This window comes from Piliocolobus tephrosceles, chromosome 6, assembly GCF_002776525.5.
Source record: "Piliocolobus tephrosceles isolate RC106 chromosome 6, ASM277652v3, whole genome shotgun sequence".
Classification (NCBI taxonomy): Eukaryota; Metazoa; Chordata; class Mammalia; order Primates; family Cercopithecidae; genus Piliocolobus; species Piliocolobus tephrosceles.
The window spans coordinates 109,209,132-109,236,208 of record NC_045439.1 but is presented as its reverse complement, the minus strand read 5'-3'; the positions used below and the strand labels follow the sequence as shown (position 1 = coordinate 109,236,208).

Sequence of the window (27,077 nt, the reverse complement as noted above, 5' to 3'; positions counted from 1 at the left end):
GTGGAACAGTCGTTCTTTTTCTGCTTTCATTTTTTATAAATTCACATAGTTTGAGTAGATCAATTGACGTAAGATACGAGTCAGTATATCTAGACACACAAATAACCACAAAATCCCTCCACTGTGTGATTTTATTCAATTCTAGTAGATGTTTCTCAAACTGGGAAATGAGTAGTCCCTGGCGGTTGTTCCTCAGCCCTGTTCTCCAACGTGGTTAGAGAAGGAAATGCCTTTATTTACTGATTTTTTCAGTGAAAGGAGACTGACAACCATGCAGAAATAAGTTAAATGTTCTTTAGTTACAAAAGTGCTATGGAAATGGGAGGGCAGTATATTTAGAATTTAATTCCTTTATTCTTTGTATCTATAAGGGCTAACCTGAAGAGATATTTTCTTTAAATAAATCTATAAAGTATTAACATACTAATAGGAAGACTCACAGATTCTGAAGCTGTGATTTTGGGATATTTAAGGAGACTTAAAGATCATTTTAAAAATGCTTTCTCAAATTAAAACAGCAACTTTCTTGAAAAATAATTTAGATGCTCTTTCAAATTGAAAAATTACAAAAGTTAAAAATGAGGAATTATTCCACATCCAAGAAAAACCTGTTGAGTTACTTCACTAAGCTGCTCATTGAAAATACAAGTCTCTACTGACAGGATTATATTTTAGTTTTAAGAAGCTAATTTATCATTTAAAGATTATCTCTAAAAGTTAGATTTTGTATATGTAATATACCCACAGTTACACCTACCTATCATAACTTGATAGTGAAACCTTTCTGTTTTTCAAAGGGAGTTCCAGCATTTCAACTGCTGAACACTTTGCAAGAGAAACTGTATACTGTACATCTGAAAGCAGGGGTACTGTCTGCTTTTGGTGTTAAATAGACATGAAGACTTCTTTCATTGCCGGTTATTTTTTGGAATATTCACATGACACCTGCGTCCTTTAGCCAGATAATCACTGTTGATTTCAGAGGTCTAGGAATTGGGGAAGGGGATAATAGGTCTGTCTCTTAACAAGCCTTTTTGCATTCAGTTGCTATTTCTGGGAAGCTTCAGTGCTGCAACAAATCACAGAGTCCCTAAGGAAGACTAGTGCCCCCTATCATGCTGATTCTCTTGTTGAGCATTCAATTGATGTTGGATTTAGGGCCCTGACCCTAAAGAGTTTGATATCTATGTGAATAATTTCCTTTTCTGCAGTTGTCAGTGCGTTACAGCTAGGCCATTCGGATGCCTTTTATTAGAACGGAGTTACATAGCCTTTCCCATTTAATTATTAATTCTTAACTATAATTGCCAAATCATTATCATAAACTTTATCTAACATAAGGGTACTCGACTACTGGCTCTGACACTACAGAAATTTGCCTCTAGGTTTTTTGATGCCTCTGTTTGCATTTTCCATGGTAGTTATCTTAGCATCCCAGAAGACTACCGTACCTATTCCCACCTTGGGCAAGAGAAAAGTTCTGCGATAGATAAAAATGTCTGCAGTAGATGTCCACTTAGCAGCAGAGGTTTTTCCATTTCCCATTTTGTTTGTGGCTTCATCAGAGTCCCCCAGTCCAAACAGTTCACTAAAGCTCTTATGACTGTCTCCACTATTGTGAGCACCATTTGCCAAACTGGGTAGTTAAAATTTCTTTTTGTTTTTGTTTGTTTTGTTGTTGCATTTTCCTACTTTCATTCCTTTATCACTTATGAATTACTGTTTGATCAGATTTATTCATTTTGTATGGCTTCAGCCTATCATTGAGCCGTTCAATTCACAATAGTTGTAGGGAGGAGCAGTTATTACTAGAAAGGCAACATTGCATGGTGGGCTCTGGACAGACAGCCTGGATTCAAATCCCCATCCTGCTGTTTACTGTTAGACTTTGGGTGAACTGTGTAAATTTTCTGTGCCTCTTGCCTCATCGGTGGAATGGGAATAATAGTGACTAGTTCATAGTGTTGTAAAGATTAAATGAATAAAGCCTTTAGCCTAAGTTCTGGCAAATGGTATCGCCAAATGTATGCTTATGCTATTATTATTTTTATTATAATAGTTATTATTTTTTAGATGTAGCCTCACTCTGTCACCCACACTGGTGTGCAGTGGCGCGATCTCAGCTCACTGCAGTCTCCACCTCCTGGGTTCAAGTGATCCTCCTACCTGAGGCTCCCAAGTACCTAGGACTATAGGCACATGCCGCTACATCCAGCTAATGTTTTGTTTGTTTGTTTTCTGTATTTTTAGTAGAGACAAGGTTTTACCATGTTGGCCAGGCTGGTCTCGAATTCCTGACCTCAAGTGATCCACCAGCCTCAGCCCCCAAAGTGCTGAGATTGTAGGCAAAAGCCGCTGCACCTGGCCCATGCTATTATGGTTAATACTGTTACACAAAACCTCAAATTAGGGAGGATGAGTGAAGGTTTGGTAATATATTCCTGGAAGGAACCACTGATCTATCAGCTGTGGCTTATCTACTTTCACCTTCAAGGAAATGAATCTAGGCCAGGGATTTAGTGCATATGTGAGCCATTTATTAAAGAAACATTGTTTCCCTATTTTACTTTGAATTGGAACTTACCCTTAAAGATGATTGGCTTTAGTCATGGGATAGGAAGAGGCAGTATAAATAAATAAATGGCTCATGGTCAACTTCCCTGACTAGTAACAGATTTCAAAAGTACTGTCTTAATGGTTCCTACCAAAATATGCAGTACTATTTTAATCATGAACTATGTATTATTACGGCCATGGGTCAGAATCTAAAAATCAGGAGCAGCCAACCTTGTTGCCATGACTCTTAACAGTCCACACAACACTGGCTATCAAGATAGGATACCAGTGACAAACTAAAAATATATGATATTTCTTGCAGATTTTAATCTATTGGTGCCTGGAGTAATGTATGCAACTTTATTTATAGAAACTTAAGATGAACTGAGGCGGCTAGCAAAGATTAACTCATTTAACAAATGTGTCTTGAACACATTTTATGGAAAAGGACTGCCTTTGGAGCCAGGTGAAACTATTTCAGATAAGACTGTAGCTACACTAAGGGTTAAGTGAACTGATCAGGAAATGTAATCATGATTGCTTTGCTTTTTATCGTTTGGGAAGTATGTCACAAATTACGTACAACTTATAAGGGGATTTTGAAAGCCACCTTTCATAAGTTTGGGGCTTTCATGATGCGGCGAGAGATATGACACTTTCCCCCAAACGATAATATATTTCTATTATAGAGAACAGTTTGGCAGTATCTGGTAAATTTGAACACGAGCATACCCTGCAAACCAGTAATTTCACATTTAGATAATTGATCCCAAGAGAAACTTTCATATAAATTTGTACAAGGAGGCATATTCCTAAAATGTTTATAATAACCTTATTTGTAATAGGGAGAAATTGGAGGCAAGCTGAATGTCAATAGGGAACTGGATAAATTGTGGTATGTTCTATAAGTAGAATATTATATAGGAGTGACATGTATATGCCAGTGCTACACATTGTCAGCATACATCAGTCTTATATATTGAATGTTAACTGAATAAAGAAAAAAAGATACTATGTAGAAACATACAAAATGATGCTATATATCGTTTAGGTAATATATGTAATGAAAATATTAAGTAATGTGTGAAAATGATAAAAAATTTAGGATAGTGTTTGCTTCTAATGGGAAGTATAATTACATAGGAGTTTAAACTATACTGGTAATGTTCTATTTGTTGAGTTGTGGGCACATGGCTTTTTATTATGTACATTTTAATATGTCTGGACTAGTTTAGAAACATTTAAAAATTGAAAGAAAATGTGTCATATTTTGTTGACGTTTGCATTTCAGTGGAGATAAAATGAGAGATTTTTTTCCTGCTTAGTTGATGCTATTTCTGTACATTCTCTATTTTCTACAATAGGTATATGTTATTTTAATCATGTTAAAGGAAAAACTGAGAAATAATGTATCTTTTAGAAAAATAAATGATTGTTTTAGGAATTTTTGGAAAATATAGGCAAATTAAATGAAAAAATATTAATACTTTTTATAATTAATTTTCTAGTCTTTCTGTAAACTTTATTTATTTGTTTTTAATTTTAAAAATTTTTTTGAGAAGAGCTCTGGCTCTTTTGCCCAGGCTGGAATGCAGTTACGTGATATTGGCTCACTGCAGCCCCCAACTCCTGGGCTCAAGGGATTCTTCTACCACAGCTTTCCAAGTAGCTGGGACTATAGGCGTATTCTACCGTATCTGGCTAATTTTCATGTATTTTGTAGCACCAGAGTCTCGCTGTGTTGCCCAGGCTGGTCTCGAACACCTGGGCTGAAGTGATCCTCCCACCTTGGCTTCCCAAAGTATTGGGATTACAGGTGTGAGCGACCACACCAGCTCTATAAATTTTTATAGAAGTTAAGCATTATTATATATTCTTTTTTGCTACTATTTTTCCAGCCTGTTGTTATAAAATAAACATTTAACATATGGGACTGGTATTTTGAAGTTACTTTAAAATATATTATCCTCTGAATGTAAGAACATGGTTTTGCTCATTGGCTGATGTTCTCTCTTCTTGCAATTAGTTGTTGCTTCTTAAGCATGGGTTTTAATAAAATTATATTGTACCTTATGTTTGGTTTATTTTAACTGATTTTACAAATATCAGGAAATAATAAAAATATTTACTGAGCAGTTACATGCTCAGTGATAATACTGTTGATTTATAGTAGTAGAAGATAAAAGCTTTAAATTATGTAAAAGGTAAGATTTTCTTGGGAGGGGAACAGTAATATTTTAACTCTTAATTTTACTGGTTGTATATAGTATGTGATAGGCAGATTTATGAACACGACAGTGGAATTGTGGTTTTACAATGTGAGCTCTTTAGGATTTGATGTAGTGCTAGTGGTACTAGAAAAAGAAATAATAGGGCTAATACTGTTTTACAGCGTACCAGGCCCTGTGACTTACAGGATAATATAAACCAGTTCTTGCCAAACTTCATTTTGTTTATAAATCTTCTGTAAATCTTGTTAAGATGCAGATTCTGGATTCACTAGGCCTAGGATTCTGCCAGAGCTTCTGCATTTCAACAAACTCCCAGAATTTGCCGATAAGTCAGTTTTAAGGACCACATTTTTAGTACTGAGGATGTACATTAGTGCTTCTCAAACTATCTGCGAAAGACTAGCTTTTAAAAAATATTATCTACTATTTCACAGAAGAATACTTCTTGGAAATAAAGAATGTATAGAAGGCAAAGGGAGAAAATTGTATATTGTATATTATAAATGTATATTATACAATTGTATGTTAATGTGAATGTAATATTTCAGTAAACCTTTTACAGGTGTAAAGTCAGTACATTAGAATAAACTGTTTCCAAAAAATGTTTAGATATGTCACACTATATAGTACAGTTTTTAAGGACAGGTAATTTTGTAAAAATACTGGCCCTTGTGCTAAGCAGCATCTCATGTATCCATCATATTTTCTGAATATTCTTTCTATTTCTAAAAGTTTTTGATTCTCCTCTTCCTCCTACCTAGGCCAATTCAAGGCTCACTCTTCCTTGGATTAGAGTAATTCTATAAAACTACTTAGCATTCATGCATAAAATGTTACCTGAAGAGATTATTCATCCTCTCAACAAAAATTTAAGCACTTCATTACACACAAAATTCTGTGCTAGTCTCTTTTGGGATTATGAAGAGGAATAAAAAGTTCTTGCCCTGTAGAAATTTATGGACCTGGGTGACAGAATCCATCTCCCTGTTAAGAAATTTTATTATATATTAGTATTGACCTGTTAAAGGATATCAGAATCTTAAAATACTATTAAGTAGCTTTTTCAGATGTAGACCTGATTCATTAACTGGGGTAGTGTTTATTTTTCATTCATTCATTACATTAACAGATTTTATTAGTCACCTACTGCATGCCCATTAGTGTGCTTCTCCATTGTGAGAGTCTAGTGAGTGATAACTACAGACATAATTCCCAGTCTCAGATAACAGACTGTTGTGATTAAGTCAACTCACTTGAGTTTTTCATAGTTGTGTTTAACTGAGAGAGACAGTCACATTCAAGGATTTGTTTTACAAAGTATAACATTATTTATCTAGACATTAATGTTGGCAATTTATCATAGGGGTAAGTAAAGAAGTACAATAAGAGCACTTTTCTCTCTTTGAAACTGCGTTTATTCTTACTTTTTTAACTTTCCATTTTATTAGTATTTCACTTTGAAGCATAAAAACTCATTTATATCCAGGCCTCATCCAGAGCTTTCTGTTGGCTTATGGGTTTTGGCTGATTCTGCTGGCTTTTGTCCACTTAGAGGCTATAAGATTTCAGTAATTCATGGGAAATCTTATAGCTCTTTGAATATCAGAAACCTGTGGGTACTTGTTCAATCCGGTTAGATAAGCTGGTTTCTTACCACCTTTCTTTCTGATAGTTACTGTGAGGTCTATGGAGAAACTGATTGGACATTTATAATATCGAAAACTCAGCAGCATTTTAAAGATTTAGCAGCTAAAGCCTCCTCCCATCCCTTTGTCATTGTCATTTATTCAGCATCTGCTATGTGTGTGGCAGGCATCATTCTGAGGATGTCATTGTTGGGGGAAAAAGAAGAAAACATAGGGTCCCTGTACTCTCAGAATTTGTAAGACATAGTCTCTAACTCGGATAATGATGATGATGATGATGATGATGATGATGATGATGATGATGATGATGATGATAATGGCCAGCATTTATTATGTGCTTATTATGTGCCAGGAACTTTTCCAAGTGCCACATATATTAACTCATTTAGTCCTTTTGTAACAACCTGTGAAGCGAAGGTATTATTATTGCCATCATCTACATTTTTACAGATAAGGAAACTGAGCTAAGAAAATTTAATATGCCCCATGCCACACAGCTTGTATGTACCAAAGATGGAATTACCTTCCAGTCTGGCTCCAAAAATTTCACATTTATCCACTACACTATGCTGTGCAATTATAATAGATAATTATGATTTAATTTAAATGGATAATTAAATAGACAGTTTTAATAAGTAGGAGCCATGCAATGATGGAATGCTCACTGCTGTGGGAGCACAGAATAAGCTCACCTAATTTGGTCTTGTTAGGGTCAGGGAAAGCTTTCCTGAGAAAGTAATCTTTATTCAAAGAGCATAAAACTCCCTTACCAAAAAAAAGCCATTGAAAAGAATTGAAGATTTTTTTTTAGTAGAATTTTTAAAACAGTGGTTTCTTTTTTTAAAACTGATTTTCATACAAAGAAATAACAACATAGGTTTGTAAAACTGTAAGTGTATTCTGAACTGGGAAAGATCCTCTGGTGATGATACTCTATAAATTGGATGAGATAAATTATTTAAATGAGCCATTTAAAAAATTAACCAAAAGAAAAAATTCTTGTATTTTTGAGGTGAGAAACCAGATAAGAGTACTATTATATAAATAATACTAGATGTGTTCTCTCTCTCTCTCTCCCCCCCTCCCTCCCCTCCCCCACCTTGGATACAATGAAAGATTTGATTGCCCACATTTTGGGAGGCCAAAATGGGAGGTTCTATTGAGCCCAGGAATTCAAGACCAGCCTTGGCAACAGAGGAGACCCCATCTCTACAAGAAATAAAAATATTGGCTGGACATGGTGGTGTGTGCCTGTAGTGGTGTGTGCCTGTAGTGGTGTGTGCCTGTAGTCCCAGTTACTTAGGAGGCTGAAGTGGGAGGATTGCTTGAGCCCAGGAGATTGAGGCTACCTTGAGCTGTGATCATGCCACTGCATTCCAGCCTAAGCAACAGCAAGACCGTGTCCAAAAAAAAATTTTTTTTGGATTATGTGCTGTTTAGTTTAAATATGGAAGCTACTTTGATCACTTCAGGTCTGTTGTCATACTATAGCAGGGATTAACATTTCTAAGTTCCTGTATCAGGAAATGAACATAGAGAAAAGTATGAAATCTTTATAGACCACATTTTATAATATCAAAGCTTTTGTGAAGTATTATGCATTCATAGATGGAATTATTTAAGATTTACCAACTAAATTTTAGATTTTAAGTATAGAAATTAATGGTTTTTGTAATCTTCCTGTGCATCAACTGATTTTATTAATTATTAATAACGAGTGCTTTCCATTTTTATAAGATGGGAACAGTGATTGTTTAGGGTGTATTTGGAAATATTTTTGTGTTCAATAGCATATTGTGGCTAAAAGGCTGGTGTAATAGATAATTCTGATAGTATTGCTCTGTCCTTCATAATGTATATCATCTCATGTATTTAAAAAATCTCGTTTATCTTAGTGGCTATTAACAGAATTCAAGATCTTAATTAGGAGTCCTGGGAGCCATGTTTGACCCCTTTTGTTAGCATAGTAACTTTCTATCAATTTAGAATATGCAGCATAATAGTTGTATATTTAATGATCTCACTGATTTACTTCCTTTATATTTTAAAAATGAAATAGCATTCATTTACCAGTCCCATTGGTTGATCCACTCCAGCTCCAACTTAACCTTGCTTGCTTGGATTTTGTTCTTTTCTTGTCACTGCAACCACTCCCTTAGGCCATTTACCTTCAACCTGTGTTCTCCAGCCTGTTGGAAGTTACTACATTATTTTGCTTTGTTGTCTTCTATTCTGTCAGCCCTGTGAGTGCTCTGGTTTATGACATTTTTCCCTTTTGCTCTATGAGCAGCCATGCTTATTGGCTAACTCTATGTGGTATTTGAGAAGTTTAAACTCCTAGTCAACTAACCTATTTCTTTCATTGGGACTCTATTTGACAGCTAAGCTACCTTCTACTTTTAAAACTACATGGATGAATACATACATAAAGAAAAACATTTTGCTATTCTAATTGCTGTAGTTTTTTTTTTTCCTCTCTTTAAACTGTGGGGTTTCTCCCTAATTTATACTTATCTGGAAACTTCTGTTGTTTTAATATGGTTTCAGTGGGGAGTGCCTGGCTGTCACCTTTCTAGACCTTTTTATTCTGTGTTTATCAAAGAGATCTTTATTCCAAGTTGTCTAAGTTCTTGCTACTAGAAGTGTAGTTCGTAGGCCAGCAGCATCAGCATCACCTATTTGTTAGAAATTCAGAATCTCAAGTCCCACCCCCAAGACCTTATGCATGTTAATCTGCATTTTAGCAAGATCGCTACTTGTTTGATAAGAACATTGAAGTCTGCAAAACACTGCTGTAGGTATCAGTCAACTAGATGATATATTGGCATGCTAATAGTTGTACATTTCTAGAACCGATTTTAAACATATGACTTGTGATAATCTTATTTAAATATTGTGAATTATTTCATAACTATTCACCTTGTTTCACCAAAAGTTATACTCTGGGTGGGTATTACTACTACTGTGTGAAAGGAATGACAGGAATAATCCCAAACAGTAAGCTACCCCCAGTCCTTGAAGTGAAGTTTTGGTGGACAGTTGTAGGTAATGTAAAACTGTGACAAACATTTTGCAAGTCTATTGTTCCTTCTCCCAGCATCAGTTTGCACACCTGTAGATGAAGAAATATTATTCCTTTCTTGTCTCTTGGACAGTGACTTTTAAACAAAGTTGCATTTGCTAAATTGAACCTCTAAGGTGTTGGGGAAAATATTTAATTTTTATCCTTAAATGAGAGAAATTATGCCTTACTGATACTTGATATGTGGATTAATAGTATATGCGTATAATCCCAATAAGTAGATATTGAGGATTCATGTCCAACTCTTGCTTGTGTTTGAGGAAAAAAGTTTATAGACTCCTATTTTCTGGTGCACTATGACAATCCCGGTCATTAGCAGTGGGAAGAGCAAAAAGGTTAGGTTAGCTAGCAGGGTAAAAGACACTACATGTAATTTACAAAGTTAATAAATTATGTGTAGTCATTTAGCAACACCATAAATATATTTCAGACTTACATATATTTGTATAGTGGTGCTTTAGGAAATAATTTAAAAAAAAACTGTAGTGTTTTTACTTTTGTAAAAAGTTGTTGTTCAAGAATGAGGAGAACTGGGAGAATACAAAATTACCCTTTCATTGTCCTTTAGCATTCAAATATAGTGTGAACAATGTAGCTGTTCCGGAAGCACATTTTAATTGGCATTTTTGTAGAGTAGTATTGTTTTAGGATGACAAACAATATTTAATTGAGTATGTTTATAGGTTTTGATGCCTTCCTTTGTGTGCCTAAGAATGACAGTGGGAAGGGTGGCAGAGAGAACATCCAGATGTATGTGAGATAGTGATTTGTCACTTAGTATTCATTTTAAGTAGTAAAAGCAATTCTATGGGCCAGGCGTGGTGGCTCAGGCCTGTGATTCCAGCGCTTTAAGAGGCCAAGGCTGGAGGATCTCTCGAGCCCAAGAGTTTGAGACCAGCCTGGGCAACATAGTGAGACCCCATCTCTTAAAATTTTTTTTTTTAATTAGTTGGTTGTGGTGGTGCACTACTATAGTTCCAGCTACTCCTGGGAGGCTGAGGTGGGAGGATCACTTGAGCCCAGGAGGTTGAGGATAGTCAGCAGTGATCACGCCACCACACTCCAGCCTGGGCAAAAGAGCAAGGCCCTGTCTCCAAAAAAAGAAAAAAAAAAGGTAAACTCTGTGGGGTGACGTTATCTAAGAGCCATCCTATTTCATATATAGGGTCTACTAAATGTGGCTGTATCAGACAGGACTTACGGTTGTGGTTACCAGAGAACATTTGTGGTCATAAGTTGTGAATGTCACCCAGATTCTTCTTGAATGTCTGTCTATCACATGTCTATCAGTAATTCTAAAGTATGTAAAAATGAAACAAAGATTTATTTGGGAGTTAGCACTCCCAGAAGATTAGTTTTAAAACAGAACAGCAGAAGGAGTTGTGACATGCATCTATAAGCAACTGTAATGATTTGACAGTTATTTAGCCCTCTATTCCTAGCCCTTTCATTGAACTGACAGCATGCCTGCAAAGGTAGTGAGGCCTGTTCCAGTTGCACTAATGTCCTCTTAAATGGTAGCCTGCATTCTGGGTAATGATAAATGTTCAGTGATTCATGGTTTTTTTTAGTCCCAGGGGATTCTGGATGGTTTCAGGTTTCTGTGAGCCAGGTTAGTTTTGTCTCTTACTTGGGCTTCTTATACATTTGTTTGATCTTCACAATGTCGGTTTTAAATTGGCAGAGATATATATGACCTGCAGTTTTAATTAATAGAGTTCAAAGCCTTCTTTAGAAACAGTATGATTTTGGAAGTGATGCTGTACTTAAGAGTGTGTAAAAGTCTGAGAACCAGTACAGGTTTCATTACATAGTAATTTTGTAACACTTGTTTTTATTTGTAAACTTTTATCTTTTTTCCCCTTTGCTTTAAAAAGAAGTATGTTTTAAACTATAAGGAGAAATGTAATAACAGCTACTGTGAAAAGTAACATTAGCTTTATTGTTTGTATGGTGTTTGTAATTTCTTTCTTAAGAATTTAAATCAGCTATTTTTAATAATTGTTTTCCTTTTTACATGGCTCAGTTTCTGTAGGAGTATATATTGTTATACTACAGTAGTATTAAAATGAGCATAAACAGACCTTTTTTGTTGAATATCTGCCATTTAGGAAAGGATTCATTTCTAGCATATTGATTGTGGATTAGTTTTAGTATTTTAAGTCAAACTTGTAATTGCCTAACCCTTTATTTTTAGGGTCTAGGGGCAGGGAATGAATAGGAGGATAAAGATAAGTATTTCCCTAATTTATTACAATTGAGAAATATATTTTCTTAATTCATTTTTTTAAAAAAAATTATCCATTGTATTTCCCTTTGAATGTAAAGTAATCTTAGAGGTAATTTTAGTAATAGTTTACAGAATTCTTATAGCTCCCCATCCCATCAGAAGAGCTGATACTTTGAAAACATTGGTGCTCATGGTTAGTGTTTATTTATAGAAACCCACTTTGCTTTACGATCAATAAGAAAATGTTTTTTGACATTAAAATCTTAAAAGGAATAAAAGAAGCACTTCTGCTGTTAGCTTTTCAAATAATGAACAAGAAACTTGGTTAGAGATGACCATGTGTAAGTAAGTCTGTATATTAATTAGGTGAGTGTCATTATGCTCAATTAGCGGGACTGCCAAATAATCTCTTTAATACTCTGATCTTTTTCCCCCCTAGGGTTTTACAGACAGCCCTCATTACAGTGATCACTTGAATGACAGTCGATTAGGAGCCCATGAAGGCTTGTCCCCAACACCTTTCATGAACTCAAATCTGATGGGTAAGTTGGTAATTCTCTGCAAGTAGTCTTCTCAAAGCTTCTTTGGTCAGAGACATTTTTTATCCCTTTGTCAAGGAGGGACAGGTAAGTACCTAGAAGAAAGTTCTTGAGTTTCTAGCGGCATCTAGGGCTTTTCTTGTTCATTACAGCTTGAGGATCAAATGTCCAGAAAATTGGGAGTCTTATCTTAAAGCATTATTGTTTTGGTGTCAAAAAAGGAAGTGGCAGTGTTTTCATTGTCAGTTTTGACAACGTCTTCGTGACCTCAAGCATTACATGTGTTCTGGGGCAGAGAAGTATTGTTTTAGGGGCATTTGTGATGTTACTGTTTCTCTTAACAGTTGTATTATGTTGTAATTAAAAATGTAACTTAGCAGTGATTTTAGGCAGATTTTACTTGCATTGGACAGTATTTCTCCTGGCACAATTTGATTAAAACATAGTACATTTAGATATTGCAGCGTTGTTTTAAGCACTTGGCTTCATACTAGGACTTTTTAAAAGTTTTGGTTTGAAGAAGTGAAGTTGCACTTTCAAGAAGGGTATGAATTACCATCTAAACCTGATTTTTATGTTTTGGCAAAACCTTTGTGGTTAATCATGCTCTGCAAAACACCCCTCCTTTCCTTTCTCCTTCTCTGTCTCAAATGAAAGTTTAAAGTTGTTCAGTCTAAAATTATAAACCCAAGCGTGTTTTTTTCAGCTTGAATACCATTTTTTAAATGTGTAAATATTTTACCTTTTTGCAAAACCTGATTGAAAATAATCTGTATGTTTTATGACATTTTTTTCTTGCTTATGCTGAGGCTGAGCATATTACAAAAACTTTCATCTGTTTTACCAGTTATAACTGTTTTTCCAGTTATTGGCATCATATAAATATGGAAAGTTTGTGTAATAGACATTGATTTCATTACTTATTTTATTTCTTAAGGACATGACCTATATTGTGATCTTAGAATCATCCTTTTAAGACACAGCCATACTAATCTAAGTGGATTACCCAAATCCCAAATCCTGGTGGTCTGCAATTTCTGTAAAATGATTTGCTTTGCACAGTCTTTGTTTCCTTTATTCTCTGTAGTGTTGAGGAGACAGAGTCTGATTGTCTAGTGTGGATTTTGCCTAAGGTGGCTGACAGTTTGAAGCCAGAAGAACCATTAGAGTATGACAGAAGAGTGAAAAAAATCTAATCAGCAATAAAACTTGTGTTTAAAATCACAATTTGTTTCAGCGTAAATAAATGCACATAGAAAATCACGGTATTAAATGTGTTATCATTCCAGATAAAATATCAGAGTTAGGTTTATAGTAAATTATTTGGGTAGGGAAAACTTTCTAATTTATTTTTTAAATTTTCAATTCAGCTTACCATCAAAGTAAAATCAATGTAACACTCCAAATAATTTCCTTCTGGAGTATAACTTTTCCCCAAGTAGGATTTAATTTATATTAAGTGTAGTAGGGCAAGTAAAAGTCAGTATTTTTGTAATTTTGGATTTCTTAATTGAGAATATAACTCTGAACTGTAAAAAATCAGAAATTGCTCTTTTTGTATTTATGTTCTTACCTTTATTCTTCACTCATAGAGATGACTTTTAGGCCCAATGGAATTTCATCATTAGCACAGCTTTGTGCCAAGGTGACGATTAAAATTTTGTACGGGACAAGTGTGGAAATTAAATGAATACTAAGAGGTATACGTGTCAGTTACTTGCTCTGAGCAGATGTTGACTAACAGTATTTCTGTAATTCACTTTGAGGTAACATTTTCTCAGTTGGAGCAATTACAAGCATGTGCTTGTTGGTTTCTTTAGTTTTCAGATGATTTTTAGAATACTTTTAATAGTCATCCATACCCTATGTATAAAATCAACATCTAAAAAAAGTCTTGAAGTAAATAATTATCTGTTAGTAGATTGATCTCGTAACAATTCAAATGAAAAATTCTGCATTCATCTGAACTACATTGTTTAGGTACTACTTTGTATCAGATGCAGATATACAAATCATACATTTTCTTTTCTTATTTTCAAGACAGGGTCTCACTTTGTCACCCAAGCTAGAGTGCAGTCGCATGATGATGGCTCACTACAGCCTTGAACTCCTGAGCTCAAGCCATCCTCCTTCCTTAGCACAACACCAGCTAATTTTTTAGTTTTTTTATTTTGTAGAGATGAGGCCTCACTGTGTTGACCAGACTGGTTTTGAACTCCTGGCCTCAATTGATCCTCCTGCCCCAGCCTCCCAAAATGTTGCAATTATAGACATGAGCCACCGTGTCTGGCCCAGACCATACATTTTATTTGTGAGTGTTAACTACCTAATGTAAAAATGCTTACTTATATACAAAAGAAGGAGAGAGAACCCTGAAATGATTAAGCAGATAGGTTCAAAAGAAATTCACTGGTCATTGGCAATATCTGATATACTTCACTTATCTTTATTTTCAGTAAAAATGATCAAATGAAGTACCTTAGTCTAACAACAGTGTAAACAATCTGCACAACAATAGCTTAATCCAAAATAGCTTGCTTTTGGAAATGAATGCCTCTTAAATCACAATGCAGTTCTATATAGCAACAGGCAATCCAACTCGATATGAGCTGAAGTAATTGAACTGACACCCAAACATGTGGGTTTATAGCAATATGTAGAGTTACAATGTATAGACTGACTTTTCTGGCTGTTTGATAATTTAAGGGAGTTTCTGGCTGAAAAACCTAAATTGTTAAAGTTCTGCTGAGATGTGTATGGTAGTATTCGAAGCATTTGGAGCAATACCCAATCATCTCTACAGGTAACAGTTGAGAGTGGTGCTGTGAATGATGAATGTTCAGAAACAGTTAAAACTAATGGGAAAGCAGTAACATTTTCATGTTGCTATCAACATATAGAAACACCATTAAGTGGGGGAGGGATTGTACGTCTAGGGAATGTTGTTATTTTGAGTATTATGTTCAGCCATAAGCACATTTGCCTGAAGAAATTGTGGATTATAAAGCACCACTGTCTTCTGTGATAGAGCTTCCAAGCACTTTAGTGATTTTGTACATTGCAAAAATGAGAAATTTTGTCTAACAAGGGTTGATAACAATTGAATAATGAACAATTTGCGACAGAAAGTGTGTTTATATGTTCATGTAGATATTTTGAAGTGTTTTATGCTGAATCAGTTAATGTTTCTTTTATGAATTGCAGAATTCTGTGGATATGTCAATATGGGAAAGAGGGCTTTTCTTATGTTTCAAGTGAAATAAGTACATCTTTTTGACACATCACTAGGTAATTAGCATCAAGCAGTTCTGTACTCTGTAATATTACAACTAGATGAAAAGCTTTGACCATAGCAGTGAATCCCATGGTCAGTTCAAGTCTACTATCACCAAGTAGCCTTGTCTATCTCAAGCTTCTTCCGGCTCTGGTCCATTTCTCCACCCTTGATTCTCTCGTTAATTTCAGTAATAATTGTTTTCCTTTACCTATTCATAATTAGTCATATTTTTGATGATGGCAGGATCAGTTTACTGGTTGAACTTAGAAACAAATTATTCTCACAGAATTGCCTGCTTTCCATCCCCAAGTGATTGTGTGATAAACTACTATCATCTTTTTATCCCTCCATGTTTATAAGCTTTACTTATTTTAGGATGTATGTATGTCTGTATGTGATAAAAGGGAGACTTAAGGTGTAAGATTATCTTCGCTATTGTTTGTTTTCTGAGACCCTTAATTGTGTTCCTTTCTGAGACCCTATTTTGCTTCTAGAGATGGTTTGTTAATTTTTCTTTTCAAGAGTGAATGTAATATGTGGTGGTACGGGGGAAATTGCAGGGCTGAGAGTTAAGAGGTGTGGATTTTAATCTAGATTCTGAAAATAATCATTGCCTTTCTGATAGAGTAATGCTGAGAATTTTCAGAGGTCTTATACAGCTCTAGAATTTTACAATTCCATAATCTCATAAATTTAATAACTTTTATTCAACCCTGAAAAAGGCTGCAACAAGAATTATAATTGCTATTTTGCAAATGATTAAAACTAAGGCAGAGGACAATTAAGTGTTTCTTTCTGAGGTCACAAAGCCAGTAAATGTCAAAACTAAATGTAGAACTTATATCTCCTGACTCTTAGTTGAATGCTATTTCCATTAAACCACACTGTTTAGGTGTTTAAGATACCTGTTCTTTCTTCATATCTCAGGTTTTTTACTAGCGCAGCATTTTCTTAAACCATAATTATGGAGACACTGATCTTGAGGGATGACCATGGAAAAAAGTCACGGTTCCACAGTGAAATAACTTTGGACACCATTTTGTGTCAGTTGTTCCCTCTTAGAAATTCAGATTGTTCTTTGGAATGTTAAAGACTGAAAAAAGAAGCAGCTGGTTTAACTTTGTTTAGCTTCTTACACCCCAAAATCACATTAGGCATAGAAGGCCTTCTGTAAAAAGCATCATTAGCTTCTGAGAAACTAGTTTTCCATGGGACACTGGGAAATGTTTCTGGTTTTTTAAGGGAAAAAATAAGATCATGAAAGATCTCTGAAAAGTAAAATAGCATGATGTTAATAGAATTGCTATACAGTCATCTCTTAGTATCTGTGAGGGATTGGGTCCCCTGATGCTCAAGTCCCTTATATATATAAAATGGTATAGTTTTCGCATATAACCCACACACATCCTCCTATATACTTTAAAACTAATCTTCTGGGAGTGCTAACTCCCAAATAAATCTTTGTTTCATTTTTACATGCTTTAGAATTACTGATAGACATGTGACAGATAGACATTCAAGAAGAATCTGGGTAACATTCACAACTTAGGACCACAAGTGTTCTCTGGTAACCACAACCGTAAGTCCTGTCTGATACAGCCACATTTAGTAGACCCTATATGAAATAGAATGGCTCTTAGCTAACATCACCCCATAGAGTTTACCTTTTTTTTTTTTCTTTTTTTGGAGACAGGGCCTTGCTCTTTTGCCCAGGCTGGAGTGTGGTGGCGTGATCACTGCTGACTATCCTCAACCTCCCGGGCTCAAGTGATCCTCCCACCTCAGCCTCCCGGGAGTACCTGGAACTATAGTAGTGCACCACCACACCCAACTAATTTAAAAAAAAATTTTTAAGAGATGGGGTCTCACTATGTTGTAACTTATAAGCAAACCAGGTGTCTTCCTATTGCTGCTGGAATGTCTTTGCTTAACTCCACCTTCTGTATCTCAGAGCTTAAAGGGCCCCTCTGGTAAAACTTCTATGTTTTATTTCCATTTCATTGTAGATTACGTAGGTTTCAGTGGATTTGTCTGAGAATTTAAGCCCAAGTACGCTTTTTTTCCATATATCTGGTACCTCAACCAAATTTCAAAGAAAATTATTTTATAAACTTGATACTGCTTGCACTATAACCTATGAAAAATTCTGAAATCTCCTACAGTTACAAAATATGTAGAATCACCATTTTCAGACTATCAAAGGGTAATACAACCCTGCCGTCAAAAGTTAATGATTTTGGCTTAGCGGGGTAGCTCACATTCCCAGCACTTTGGGAGGCCAAGCCAGGAGTATTGCTTGAGCCCAGGAGTTTAAGACCACCCTGAGCAATATGGTAAAACCCTGTCTCTACAAAAAATTAGCCAGGCATGGTGGCACATGTCTGTCATCCCAGCTACCTGGGAGGCTGAGGAGGGAAGATTGCTTGAGCCAAGTAGGTGGAGGTTACAGTGAGCCAGATCACTTCACTGTACTCCAGCCTGGGCAACAAATCCAACCCTGTCTTTTAAAAAAAAAAAAAAAAAAAAAAAGGGTAAGTTTGATATACTTGAAATTTCTTCACTAGATGAGATATTGAAAATGATTATGAAGTGTTTAAGGGAAATAGTATCTGATTTGATAGTATTTCATAAGGATGAGGCCTTTTACTTTTTCTACTGTTTTATTAACCCCAAGTTTCATGAAAGAATATGATTGTGTATTCATTGATCTACGTTCTCTGACCTTTGGCTGTACTAACACACACAAAATGTTGGCACCAAGAGAAACTTGAATGAAAGGAGCCTAGATACAATTGAAGGCACTAAAGCCAAGAAAAATGAAATGACTCGTTAGTTTGAAACATGGCCCTGGCCAGGCAACAGTGGCTCGCTGTAGGATCACCTGAGGTCAGGAGTTCGAGTCCAGCCTGACCAACGTGATGAAACCCCATCTCTACTAAAAATCCAAAAAAAAAAAAAACCAAACAAACTAGCCAGGCATGGTGGCGCATGCTTGTAATCCCAGCCGTTTGTGAGGCTGAGGCAGGAGAATTGCTTGAATGTGGGAGACAGAGGTTGCAATGAGCCGAGATTGCGCCGCTGCACTCCACCCTGGATGACAGAGCAAGACTCCATCTCTAAAAAACAAACAGAACAGTAAAAGAAATATGGCCTTGACCCCCTTGATTTTAATTAGTACACAGTCCCTTTCTTCTACGTTGCTTTTTTTTTTCCCTTTTTTTAACTTCTCGTGTTCAACCATTTGTTTCATTTGCTACCTTTTTTTGCATTATAGCTCTGCTTTTTCTTTCTTTGACTACTGCTTAACTCTCATTAACCAGTCTGAGTTGTTGAATACCTTCCTCCATCTTTTTCATGTATTCATTCATCCATTTTTTTTCTGCCCTTTACCGTGCCCTTTTTCTGCCTTTTCTGCCTTTTACAGAGGAAAGTACTGTGTGGTAGAATGGTAGAATATTAAAGTGAATAATATTCAATCTATCTTTACAGACTTTATTATTTTAGTGTGATAGAGAAATAAGATTTCAATAATTAATATACATGGCAGAATGTCAGTGATACGAATAAATTCTTACAGACATTCAGAAGAGATTACATTCAGGCACAACCAGAGATGATAAGGAAAAGTTTTATTGTGGGTCGCATTTATTCCAGTCAGCACTCTTTCTGTTATAAGTGACAGAACCTAACTTAAACCAGGTGAAACAAAAAGTGGTGTTTATTAACCCATTTATCTAAGAAGACTAGGAGTAGATTGATTTGGAGCATGGGGGACCTAGGGGTTTAAACAAGGTCATCAGGACTACCTCTTTCACCTTACAAATGTTTTGTTGAAAGAATAAGAACTGGAGAGGCAAATTGGGCCAAGGACAGGGGATGTGAGAAATGGGAAAAGGTGAGAATACAGTGTTCTGGTCTCTCCTTCTCTAGATCCCTCACTCCAATATTTCCAGATTGCTCCCTGGTTGCTATATTATATTGTAAGATACCTTATTCCTTAGTGGTTTGGAATGTTTTTGTTCAGTGGACATGTGCATTTAATTTATAACATCCTGTTCCTGGCAGTATCACCTTTTCCATGCCCCTGCCCTGCCTCTACAGCCTAAAAAACACTTCTCTTTCTATGGTTAGAATGAATTTGATAGCCATTCTTTGAAGCTGAAGCTGTTTCTGTGAGCCAGAGATGACCTGAAGGCTTCTTTTCTACCCAGTCTGAGAGAGACCAAAGTAATACTAATGCCTTAGTTTGAAAGAGGTTCCACACTTTCCAGAGTACTCCTGTATGGACTCAGATCCCTCTTATCTATGGGTAATTCATCCTCAAATGAATTACTTGAAAGAGTAACCAGGATTTCAGAAAATACAGGGAAAAAAATGTTTTATTTGAATTTTTAAAAGCTTTTTCAAATATTAAAAATAATATTAAAAAGTGATCTATATATTATTCACTAGGTCTTAGAGTAAACAAAGAATTAGTTGTTGATTTTTTTGGCATATTTTTCTCAGAAAATTTATATGGTAATAATATATGTCCTGTGTTTCACATTTGAATCTTGTTGCTTTTTCTCCTTAGTTATTAACCCACTGTTTCTAACTCAGATCCTAATCCATTAATGACTTTATATTTGATTAAATGGCTCCTTAACACCTTTTTCATGGACCTCACCAAGTCTTCAGTCTTTTGCCTAGTATTCAACTTACAGTGGATTTGTTCTGTTTATATATTATGGGATATTCAACAGAAGATTGATCAAAGCGATTGACTCTGGCTTGAGACTGCCTTACTCTCTGTAAAGGATATTTCACAGAGTTTTGTTTTCTTTTTTTTTAAGTTATCTGGTCTAATGGATTTTTTCATGAGCTCACAACATTGGCTTAACTGTGTGTCCTTGCAAACTCCAGAGACTTAAATGAAGTGGACCACCTTTACTGTTATTTGTTTATCCAGTGCATTTCCTCATTGTCACTTGGGTGTGCATTGTCTATGATCAGTAGTCATCTTTATGGAACCTTATTGTTTTATAGTGGGCCAGTTGCATAAATCTGATAAATGGTTCTTCTTTGAATCATCCTATTCTTTGTGTCTAGTTCTAGCCAAGTGAACATGAACTCTTAACCAGAGTTCTGAGTTTTGCCTGTAGTGAGGTGGATGACAGGGGCTGTGGCTACTTGGTCACTAGAGAATAAGAGAAAGATTGCTTTTAAGGAGCTTTTGTAGCTTTACAGTTCTGCTGTATGCATAGAATTTCAGAAGCACACCATAGCACGCAGTTGAGAATTTGGTACACTGTTTTGATTTAAGAAAAGTCCTAGAGCAGCATTAACAGATCATGCCTCCTATGTGGTAACATTTCAGATTCACTTCTTCTTTTTTTTTAAAAAAAAATAGAGATGAGGTCTTGCTGTCTTGGCCAGGTTAGTCTTGAACTCCTAGGTTTAAGTGATCCTCCTGTCTTGGCCTTCCAGAGTGCTGGGATTATAGACATGAGCCACTATACCTGGCCCAGACTCACTTATTATAGTAAAGATGCTGCCTTCATCATTTAATAAAGGCTTTCAGAATGTTTTATGTAAAATAAATGCTTTCATATTAAAATTCTCATAGATGTTTGAACTGGATAAATAATATGTTGTAAAGAATAGAAGTAGGGGAAGGTATTACTGGTAATCCCCATACCCTGAAAACTCCAGGGCCTCTTTCAAAGTGAAGAATTCACAGTAGCTTGATTAGTGGCCATGGTATTTATATAAGTTTTAATTAGCCATCAAAATAATTTTTTTAAAAAATTTGAAAGCATATACTGAATTGCTTTGGTTTAAATTGTACAAATATTACTATTGTTTGAAGGTTTCCATTACATTCTGATCCTTTAGTTGTATAGGTTTTTTACTACATTGCTGTAGTTGAATAAGCCTCACGTCTTATGTGAAGCCCCATAAAACAGTTGCCTATTTTGAGTGTCAGTTCACCATTTTTGTAACCTCCTTATTTCCACATCTCAGCTTCTTTTTTTTTCCTGGAAAATTCAGCCTTTGCCTTTCATAATTCATGGTTTTTGTGACTTCCAGTTTGGTATTTGTTGTTTTTATTTGTGATTTTAGATTTTAGAGGGGCTTTTTTTTTGGTGGTAGTGGTGTTTGGTTTTTTTGATTTTTGTTTGTTGAGACAGAATCTTGCTCTGTTGCCCAGACTGGAGGGCAGTGACACATCTATGGCTTACTGCAGCCCCAACTTCCCAGGCTCAAGTGATCCTCCCACTCAGCCTCCTAAGTAACTGGAACAACAGGTGTGTGCCGCCACACCCAGCTAATTTTTAAAAAATTATTCTTTGTAGAGACACGGTCTTGCTGCGCTGCTCAGGCTAGTCTTGAACTCTTAGGTTCAAGCGATCCTCCAGACTTGGCCTCTCAGAGAGCTATGATTACAAGCATGAGCCACCATGCCTGGCCACTGATTTTAGGTTTCTGTGAACACTAGAACTTGCCATTCTACCTGTATTTCAGGACTTTCTGATACATACACACGTGCATATGCACCCACACACACATATATGTATGAGGATGAGTTTTTAAATACTTCTTTATCTTGAAAAATGTTTCTTTGGGTATTTCCATATACGTGGTATGGTTTGGTGGTTCTACAGTCATTCTTGTATTACATATTTGTTTTTTAGTTTGAGTATACCTCTGAAGGATTATCACATTTCTAAGTTCCATGAAATTTTTAGGGAGTCACAATTAAATGGGAGTACATTACTAGGCCACTTCACAGCAAATTAAATCAATTAGTAAATGTATAGTTAATTTTAAATTTTATTAATTTCTCTTACATACTTTCCCACGCTTGTCCCTGAGATTAGAGATTAGCAAACTGTACACAAAGAGCCAGATAGAAAATAGTCTAAGGTCTGTGGTCCAGGATACCAAAATCAATTATAATCAATGAACTAGGCCATGAACATATAATTCATGGCTTATGAACTAAGCCATAAGCATATAACTACTTACATGTTTAAATAGCTATATAAGTACTTAGATATCATTGATTTGGGGCTATAAAAATAACAGTTGGTGGCCTGGATTTGTTCCATACGCTACATTTGCTAGTCTTGCTCTAGATAATTTAATGAAAATACTTTAAATAGTACTAACTCTGCCAATTTGTTGAAGAGTTAGTAAGTTATATATGGCCGGGCATGGTGGCTCACACCTGTAATACCAGCACTTTGGGAGGCTGTGGCAAGTGGATTACCTGAGGTCAGGAGCTGAAGACCAGTTTGGTCAACATGGCAAAGCCCTGTCTCTACTAACAATATCAAAATTAGCTGGGTGTCGTGACGCGCACCTGTAATTCCAGCTACTAGAGAGGCTGAGACAGAAGAATCACTTGAACCCAGGAGGCGGAGGTTGCAGTGAGCCAAGATCACATCACTGCACTCCAGCTTGGGTAACAGGGCAAGGCTCTGTCTTTAAAAAAAAAAAAAAAAAAAGTTATATATGTGAAATTTTATAGAAAGTACCAGGTTTTTTCTTTTTTATTTAAAAAACAAATTCAGACACGATGGTTGGTGGTTGTAGTGGTGAATTACACTAAAGTTTGAGGAGCTCTACTGCCTCTATACAGAATGATAAGTTACCATTTAGGTGAGTTGTTTTTCTGTTGTTTTGCTTTCAAATATGATATGGGCAGATTTCTAGGCAAATGTCAGATTTTCTCCCTCTGAAATCCTATGTTAGTGTTCTATAATCAGAAACCTTTTAGAAAAACCCTACTTCTCAAGATAGCAATATAAGATTATAGCTTTAGTGTACTACGACATTGGGAGAGGAAAAGGTGAAAATTAGGCTGCTTAATAGAGGTGTGGCAGTTGAGCAGTTGCATCTCTATTGAGCAGCCTAATGTAGAGAGAAACCTTCAGAGAAGAGCTGCAAAGAATCTATCGAGGGAATCTATGATGAGAGGATAGTGTGAGAATAGCCCAGTAATAAAAAAAGCATACTGTTGCTCTAGTGAAAATCTGTACTGCCCAACATATGAAAATCTCCCCAAAGGGTATGTGCAATAAAAATACAGCATTTTCTAGGCTGTGTATAAGTAATTTTTGTAAGATAAATGTAAATTACGGATTTTGATGCAGTTTATAAAATACAGAATTTAAAAATTTCATGTACAGTGATTAATGGTTAGGGTTTGAGGAATTTTCTGGTTATTATATGCCGTTCACTTTCAACTTAAGGCTGTCTTCTATCTTAAGGGTTTAACTGGGACCCTGTCTCTACAAAACATTTTTTGAAACATTAGCCAGGTGCAGTGGCACCTGCTGTGGTCCCAGCTACTTTTCAGATGTACATCTGGAAAAGTTAAATGCAAATTGTATAAAGAAAACAGTCCCAAACACAGTTATGAAGATGAATTTTTATACCCAATAAAAGAAGACATTGTGTCTTAGCTCCACCACAATGGAATTTAACCCAAGGAAGTAATTGAAAATACACATAAAGATGTGTATGCAACAATGTTTGCCACACACAGTATTTTATAAAGAAAAATTAACATCACCCAATATGGGACTAATTAAGTTATAATATGGTCATATGATGAATAACATTGCACTCCTTAAAACTTACCTTTCAGGCTGGGAGAGGTGGATAACTTGAGGTCAGTAGTTTGAGACCAGCTTGGCTAACATTGTAAAAATACAAAAAAAATTAGCTGGGTGTGGTGGTTGGAGCCTGTAATCCTAGCTCCTCAGGAGCCTGAGTAGGGAGAATTGCTTTGAACCTGGGAGACGGAGGTTGCAATGAACCAAAATCGCACCACTGCATTCCAGCCTGGGTGACAGAGCAAGACTCTGTCTCCAAAAAAAAAAAACAACCCACTTACTTTTCAAAATAGTATTTTGTGATAGGATTTTTATACAGTATTTCATAGTGGAAAGGCAGAGTAATGTATTACTGCAATATGTGTAGATAATAAAATCTAAATAATATCAAAAAATTAACATTGGTCTGATTGGAAGTTAGTGTCAGGAGATACACCGTATATCTGAAAATATGCTATACTTTCACAATGAGCATGTATTATGTTTATACAGAAAAAAAATACTTAAATAAAACTGTCTCGTAACATAATTGGAAGATAAGAGGAAGGGAAAAAATGTTTAGCCACAAAATCCAAAAATATTATTGGCAGACTTTTCTTGGGAGGCTTAATAAGACAGTTGTCACGATATTCTAAGTACATTGGTTCTTCGGCAGGATTCCCTGTGTGGAGCCACAAGAACAAATCTTTTTTTTTTTTTTTTTGAGATGGAGTCTTTTTCTGTTGCCCAGGCTGGAGTGCAGTGGCACAATGTGGGCTCACCGCAACCTCCATCTCCCAGGTTCAAGTGATTCTGCTACCTCAGCCTCCTGAGTAGCTGGGACTACAGGTGCACACCACCACACCCAGCTAATTTTTCTACTTTTAGAAGAGATGGGGTTTTGTCACATTGGCCAGGCTGGTCTCAAACTCCTGATCTCAGGTGACCTGATGGCCTTGGCTTGCCAAAGTGCTGGGATTACAGGCATGAGCCACTGCACCCGGCCATAAATCTTTATTTTGTTTAACTTTTACTTGGTCTGAGTGATCTCCTTGTTCTCCTTTGAGCAGGATTTAGGCATTCTTCACTATCCCTCCTCCTTTCTCACCTATCTTGCTGGTCTTTGGTGTTTGGTTTGGTTTGGTATTTCTGTGAGATGGAGTCTCACTTTGTCATGCAGGCTGGAGTGCAGTGGCATGATTTCTGCTCACTGCAACCTCCGCCTCCCAGGTTCAAGCAGTTCTCCTGCCTCAGCCTCCCGAGTAGCTAGGATTACAGGCGCCCACCACTATAACCAGCTAATTTTTGTACTTTTAGTAGAGATGGGGTTTCACCATATTGGCCAGGCTGGCTTTGAACTCCTGACCTCAAATGATCCACCTGCCTTGGCCTCCCAAAGTGCTGGGATTACAGGCGGGAGCCACTCTGCCTGACCAGTCTTGCTGGTCTTTATCTTCCTAACGTATATATGTTGTTTAGCTTTCAAATTCTAACACAAGTTCTTCCTTTTGTATGAATATCCTTAATAGATACTGCCTTGTATCTCTATCTCTTAATGTTCCTATAAACTTGATTTTCCAGTTAAATTGCAGCTCCCTGGTGAGAGAACATGTCTTTAAACCTTTGTGTGTGCCTCATTGTAACTGCATAATTATGTAAAGTTGTTTTCGTGGTGGTGGTGGTGGTGGTTTTTTACACAGAGTTTCACTGTGTCACCTAGGCTGGAGTGCAGTGGCGTGTGTGATCTTTGCTCACTGCAACCTCACCTCCCAGGTTCAAGCGATTCTCCTGCCTCAGCCTTCCAAATTGTAGGCGTGTGTTATAGCTAGGATTATAGGCGTGCATCCCACACCCAGCTAATTTTTGTATTTTTAGTAGAGACAGGGGTTCACCAAGTTGGCCAGGCTGGTCTTGAAAAGTTTTTAATGAGAAACCCTGGTTTGGTCTTTATTTATGCTCTTGAACAAGTCACTTAGAGTCTTATTTTTTTCACTTGCAAAATGGGGACATCAGTGTAAGTTTACAGGACTATTGGATTGAACATTGTGGCCACTTCATAAAGTGTTCCATAAATATGAGTTGTTAGGTTCATTATAAGGGGTATTTAAAAAGTGGTTGATTACTGTCAGAATAGGGATAAAAAGCACATCACATGGGAGACAGCAGCAATTCCTGTCTAGGACCAAAGCAACCAGAAATTAGAGAAAGGGTTAAGTAAATAATTACTCCATATCCATACATGGCATATTACACAGCCATCAGAGTCATATCCTTAGGTGCTGATAGAAAGATCTCTGAGATACATTAAGTAAAAAAGGCTAAGTGCAGAGAAGCTTGTTCTAATTTGTGTTAGAAATGATACATATCTAAATGCAATGTGGCATCTTGGATTGGATCTTTGAACAGAAAAATTACATAGGTGGAAAAAACAATGAAATTCTCATAAAGTCTTGAGTTTAGTTAATAGTAATGCTCTAATGTTAATTTCTTATTTTTGACAAATGTAGCATGGTTATGTAAGATGTAGAGGAAACTGGATGAAAAGTATATGTGAATTTTCTGTACTGACACTTTTTTATAAATGTAAAATTATTCCAAAATAAAAAATTTAATTAAAAAATAGTAGGCACTTTTGTGTTTGGCTAGAGTATCTCTGAAAGAATATACAAGAAATCTGTGCTTTTTCAAACCAATAGAATATACAACACCAAGAGTGAGACCTAATGTAAACTATAAACTTTGGGTAATAATGATGTGTCAGTATAGGTTCACTGGCCAGGCATGGTGACTCACACCTGTAATCCCAGCAGTTTGAGAGGCAGGAGGATTACTTGAGCTCAGAGTTCAAGACCAGTCTGGGTAACCTAAGGAGACCTTGTCTCTACAAAATAATAATAATAATAATAATAATAATAATAATAATAATAATAATAA

The 27,077-nt window shown here is 36.1% G+C and overlaps 1 protein-coding gene across 7 annotated transcripts in view; it reads left to right on the top strand.

The window, feature by feature from the left end:
• TCF12 (transcription factor 12) overlaps positions 1-27,077 on the top strand; it is a 423,136-nt gene that overhangs the window by 206,945 nt on the left and 189,114 nt on the right. For all 7 annotated transcript variants that reach the window (XM_023228653.2, XM_023228652.2, XM_023228651.2 and 4 more), the window contains one exon: positions 12,185-12,287. In XM_023228653.2, the coding sequence (XP_023084421.1) occupies positions 12,185-12,287 (103 nt within the window). The remainder of the gene's footprint in view (positions 1-12,184; positions 12,288-27,077) is intronic.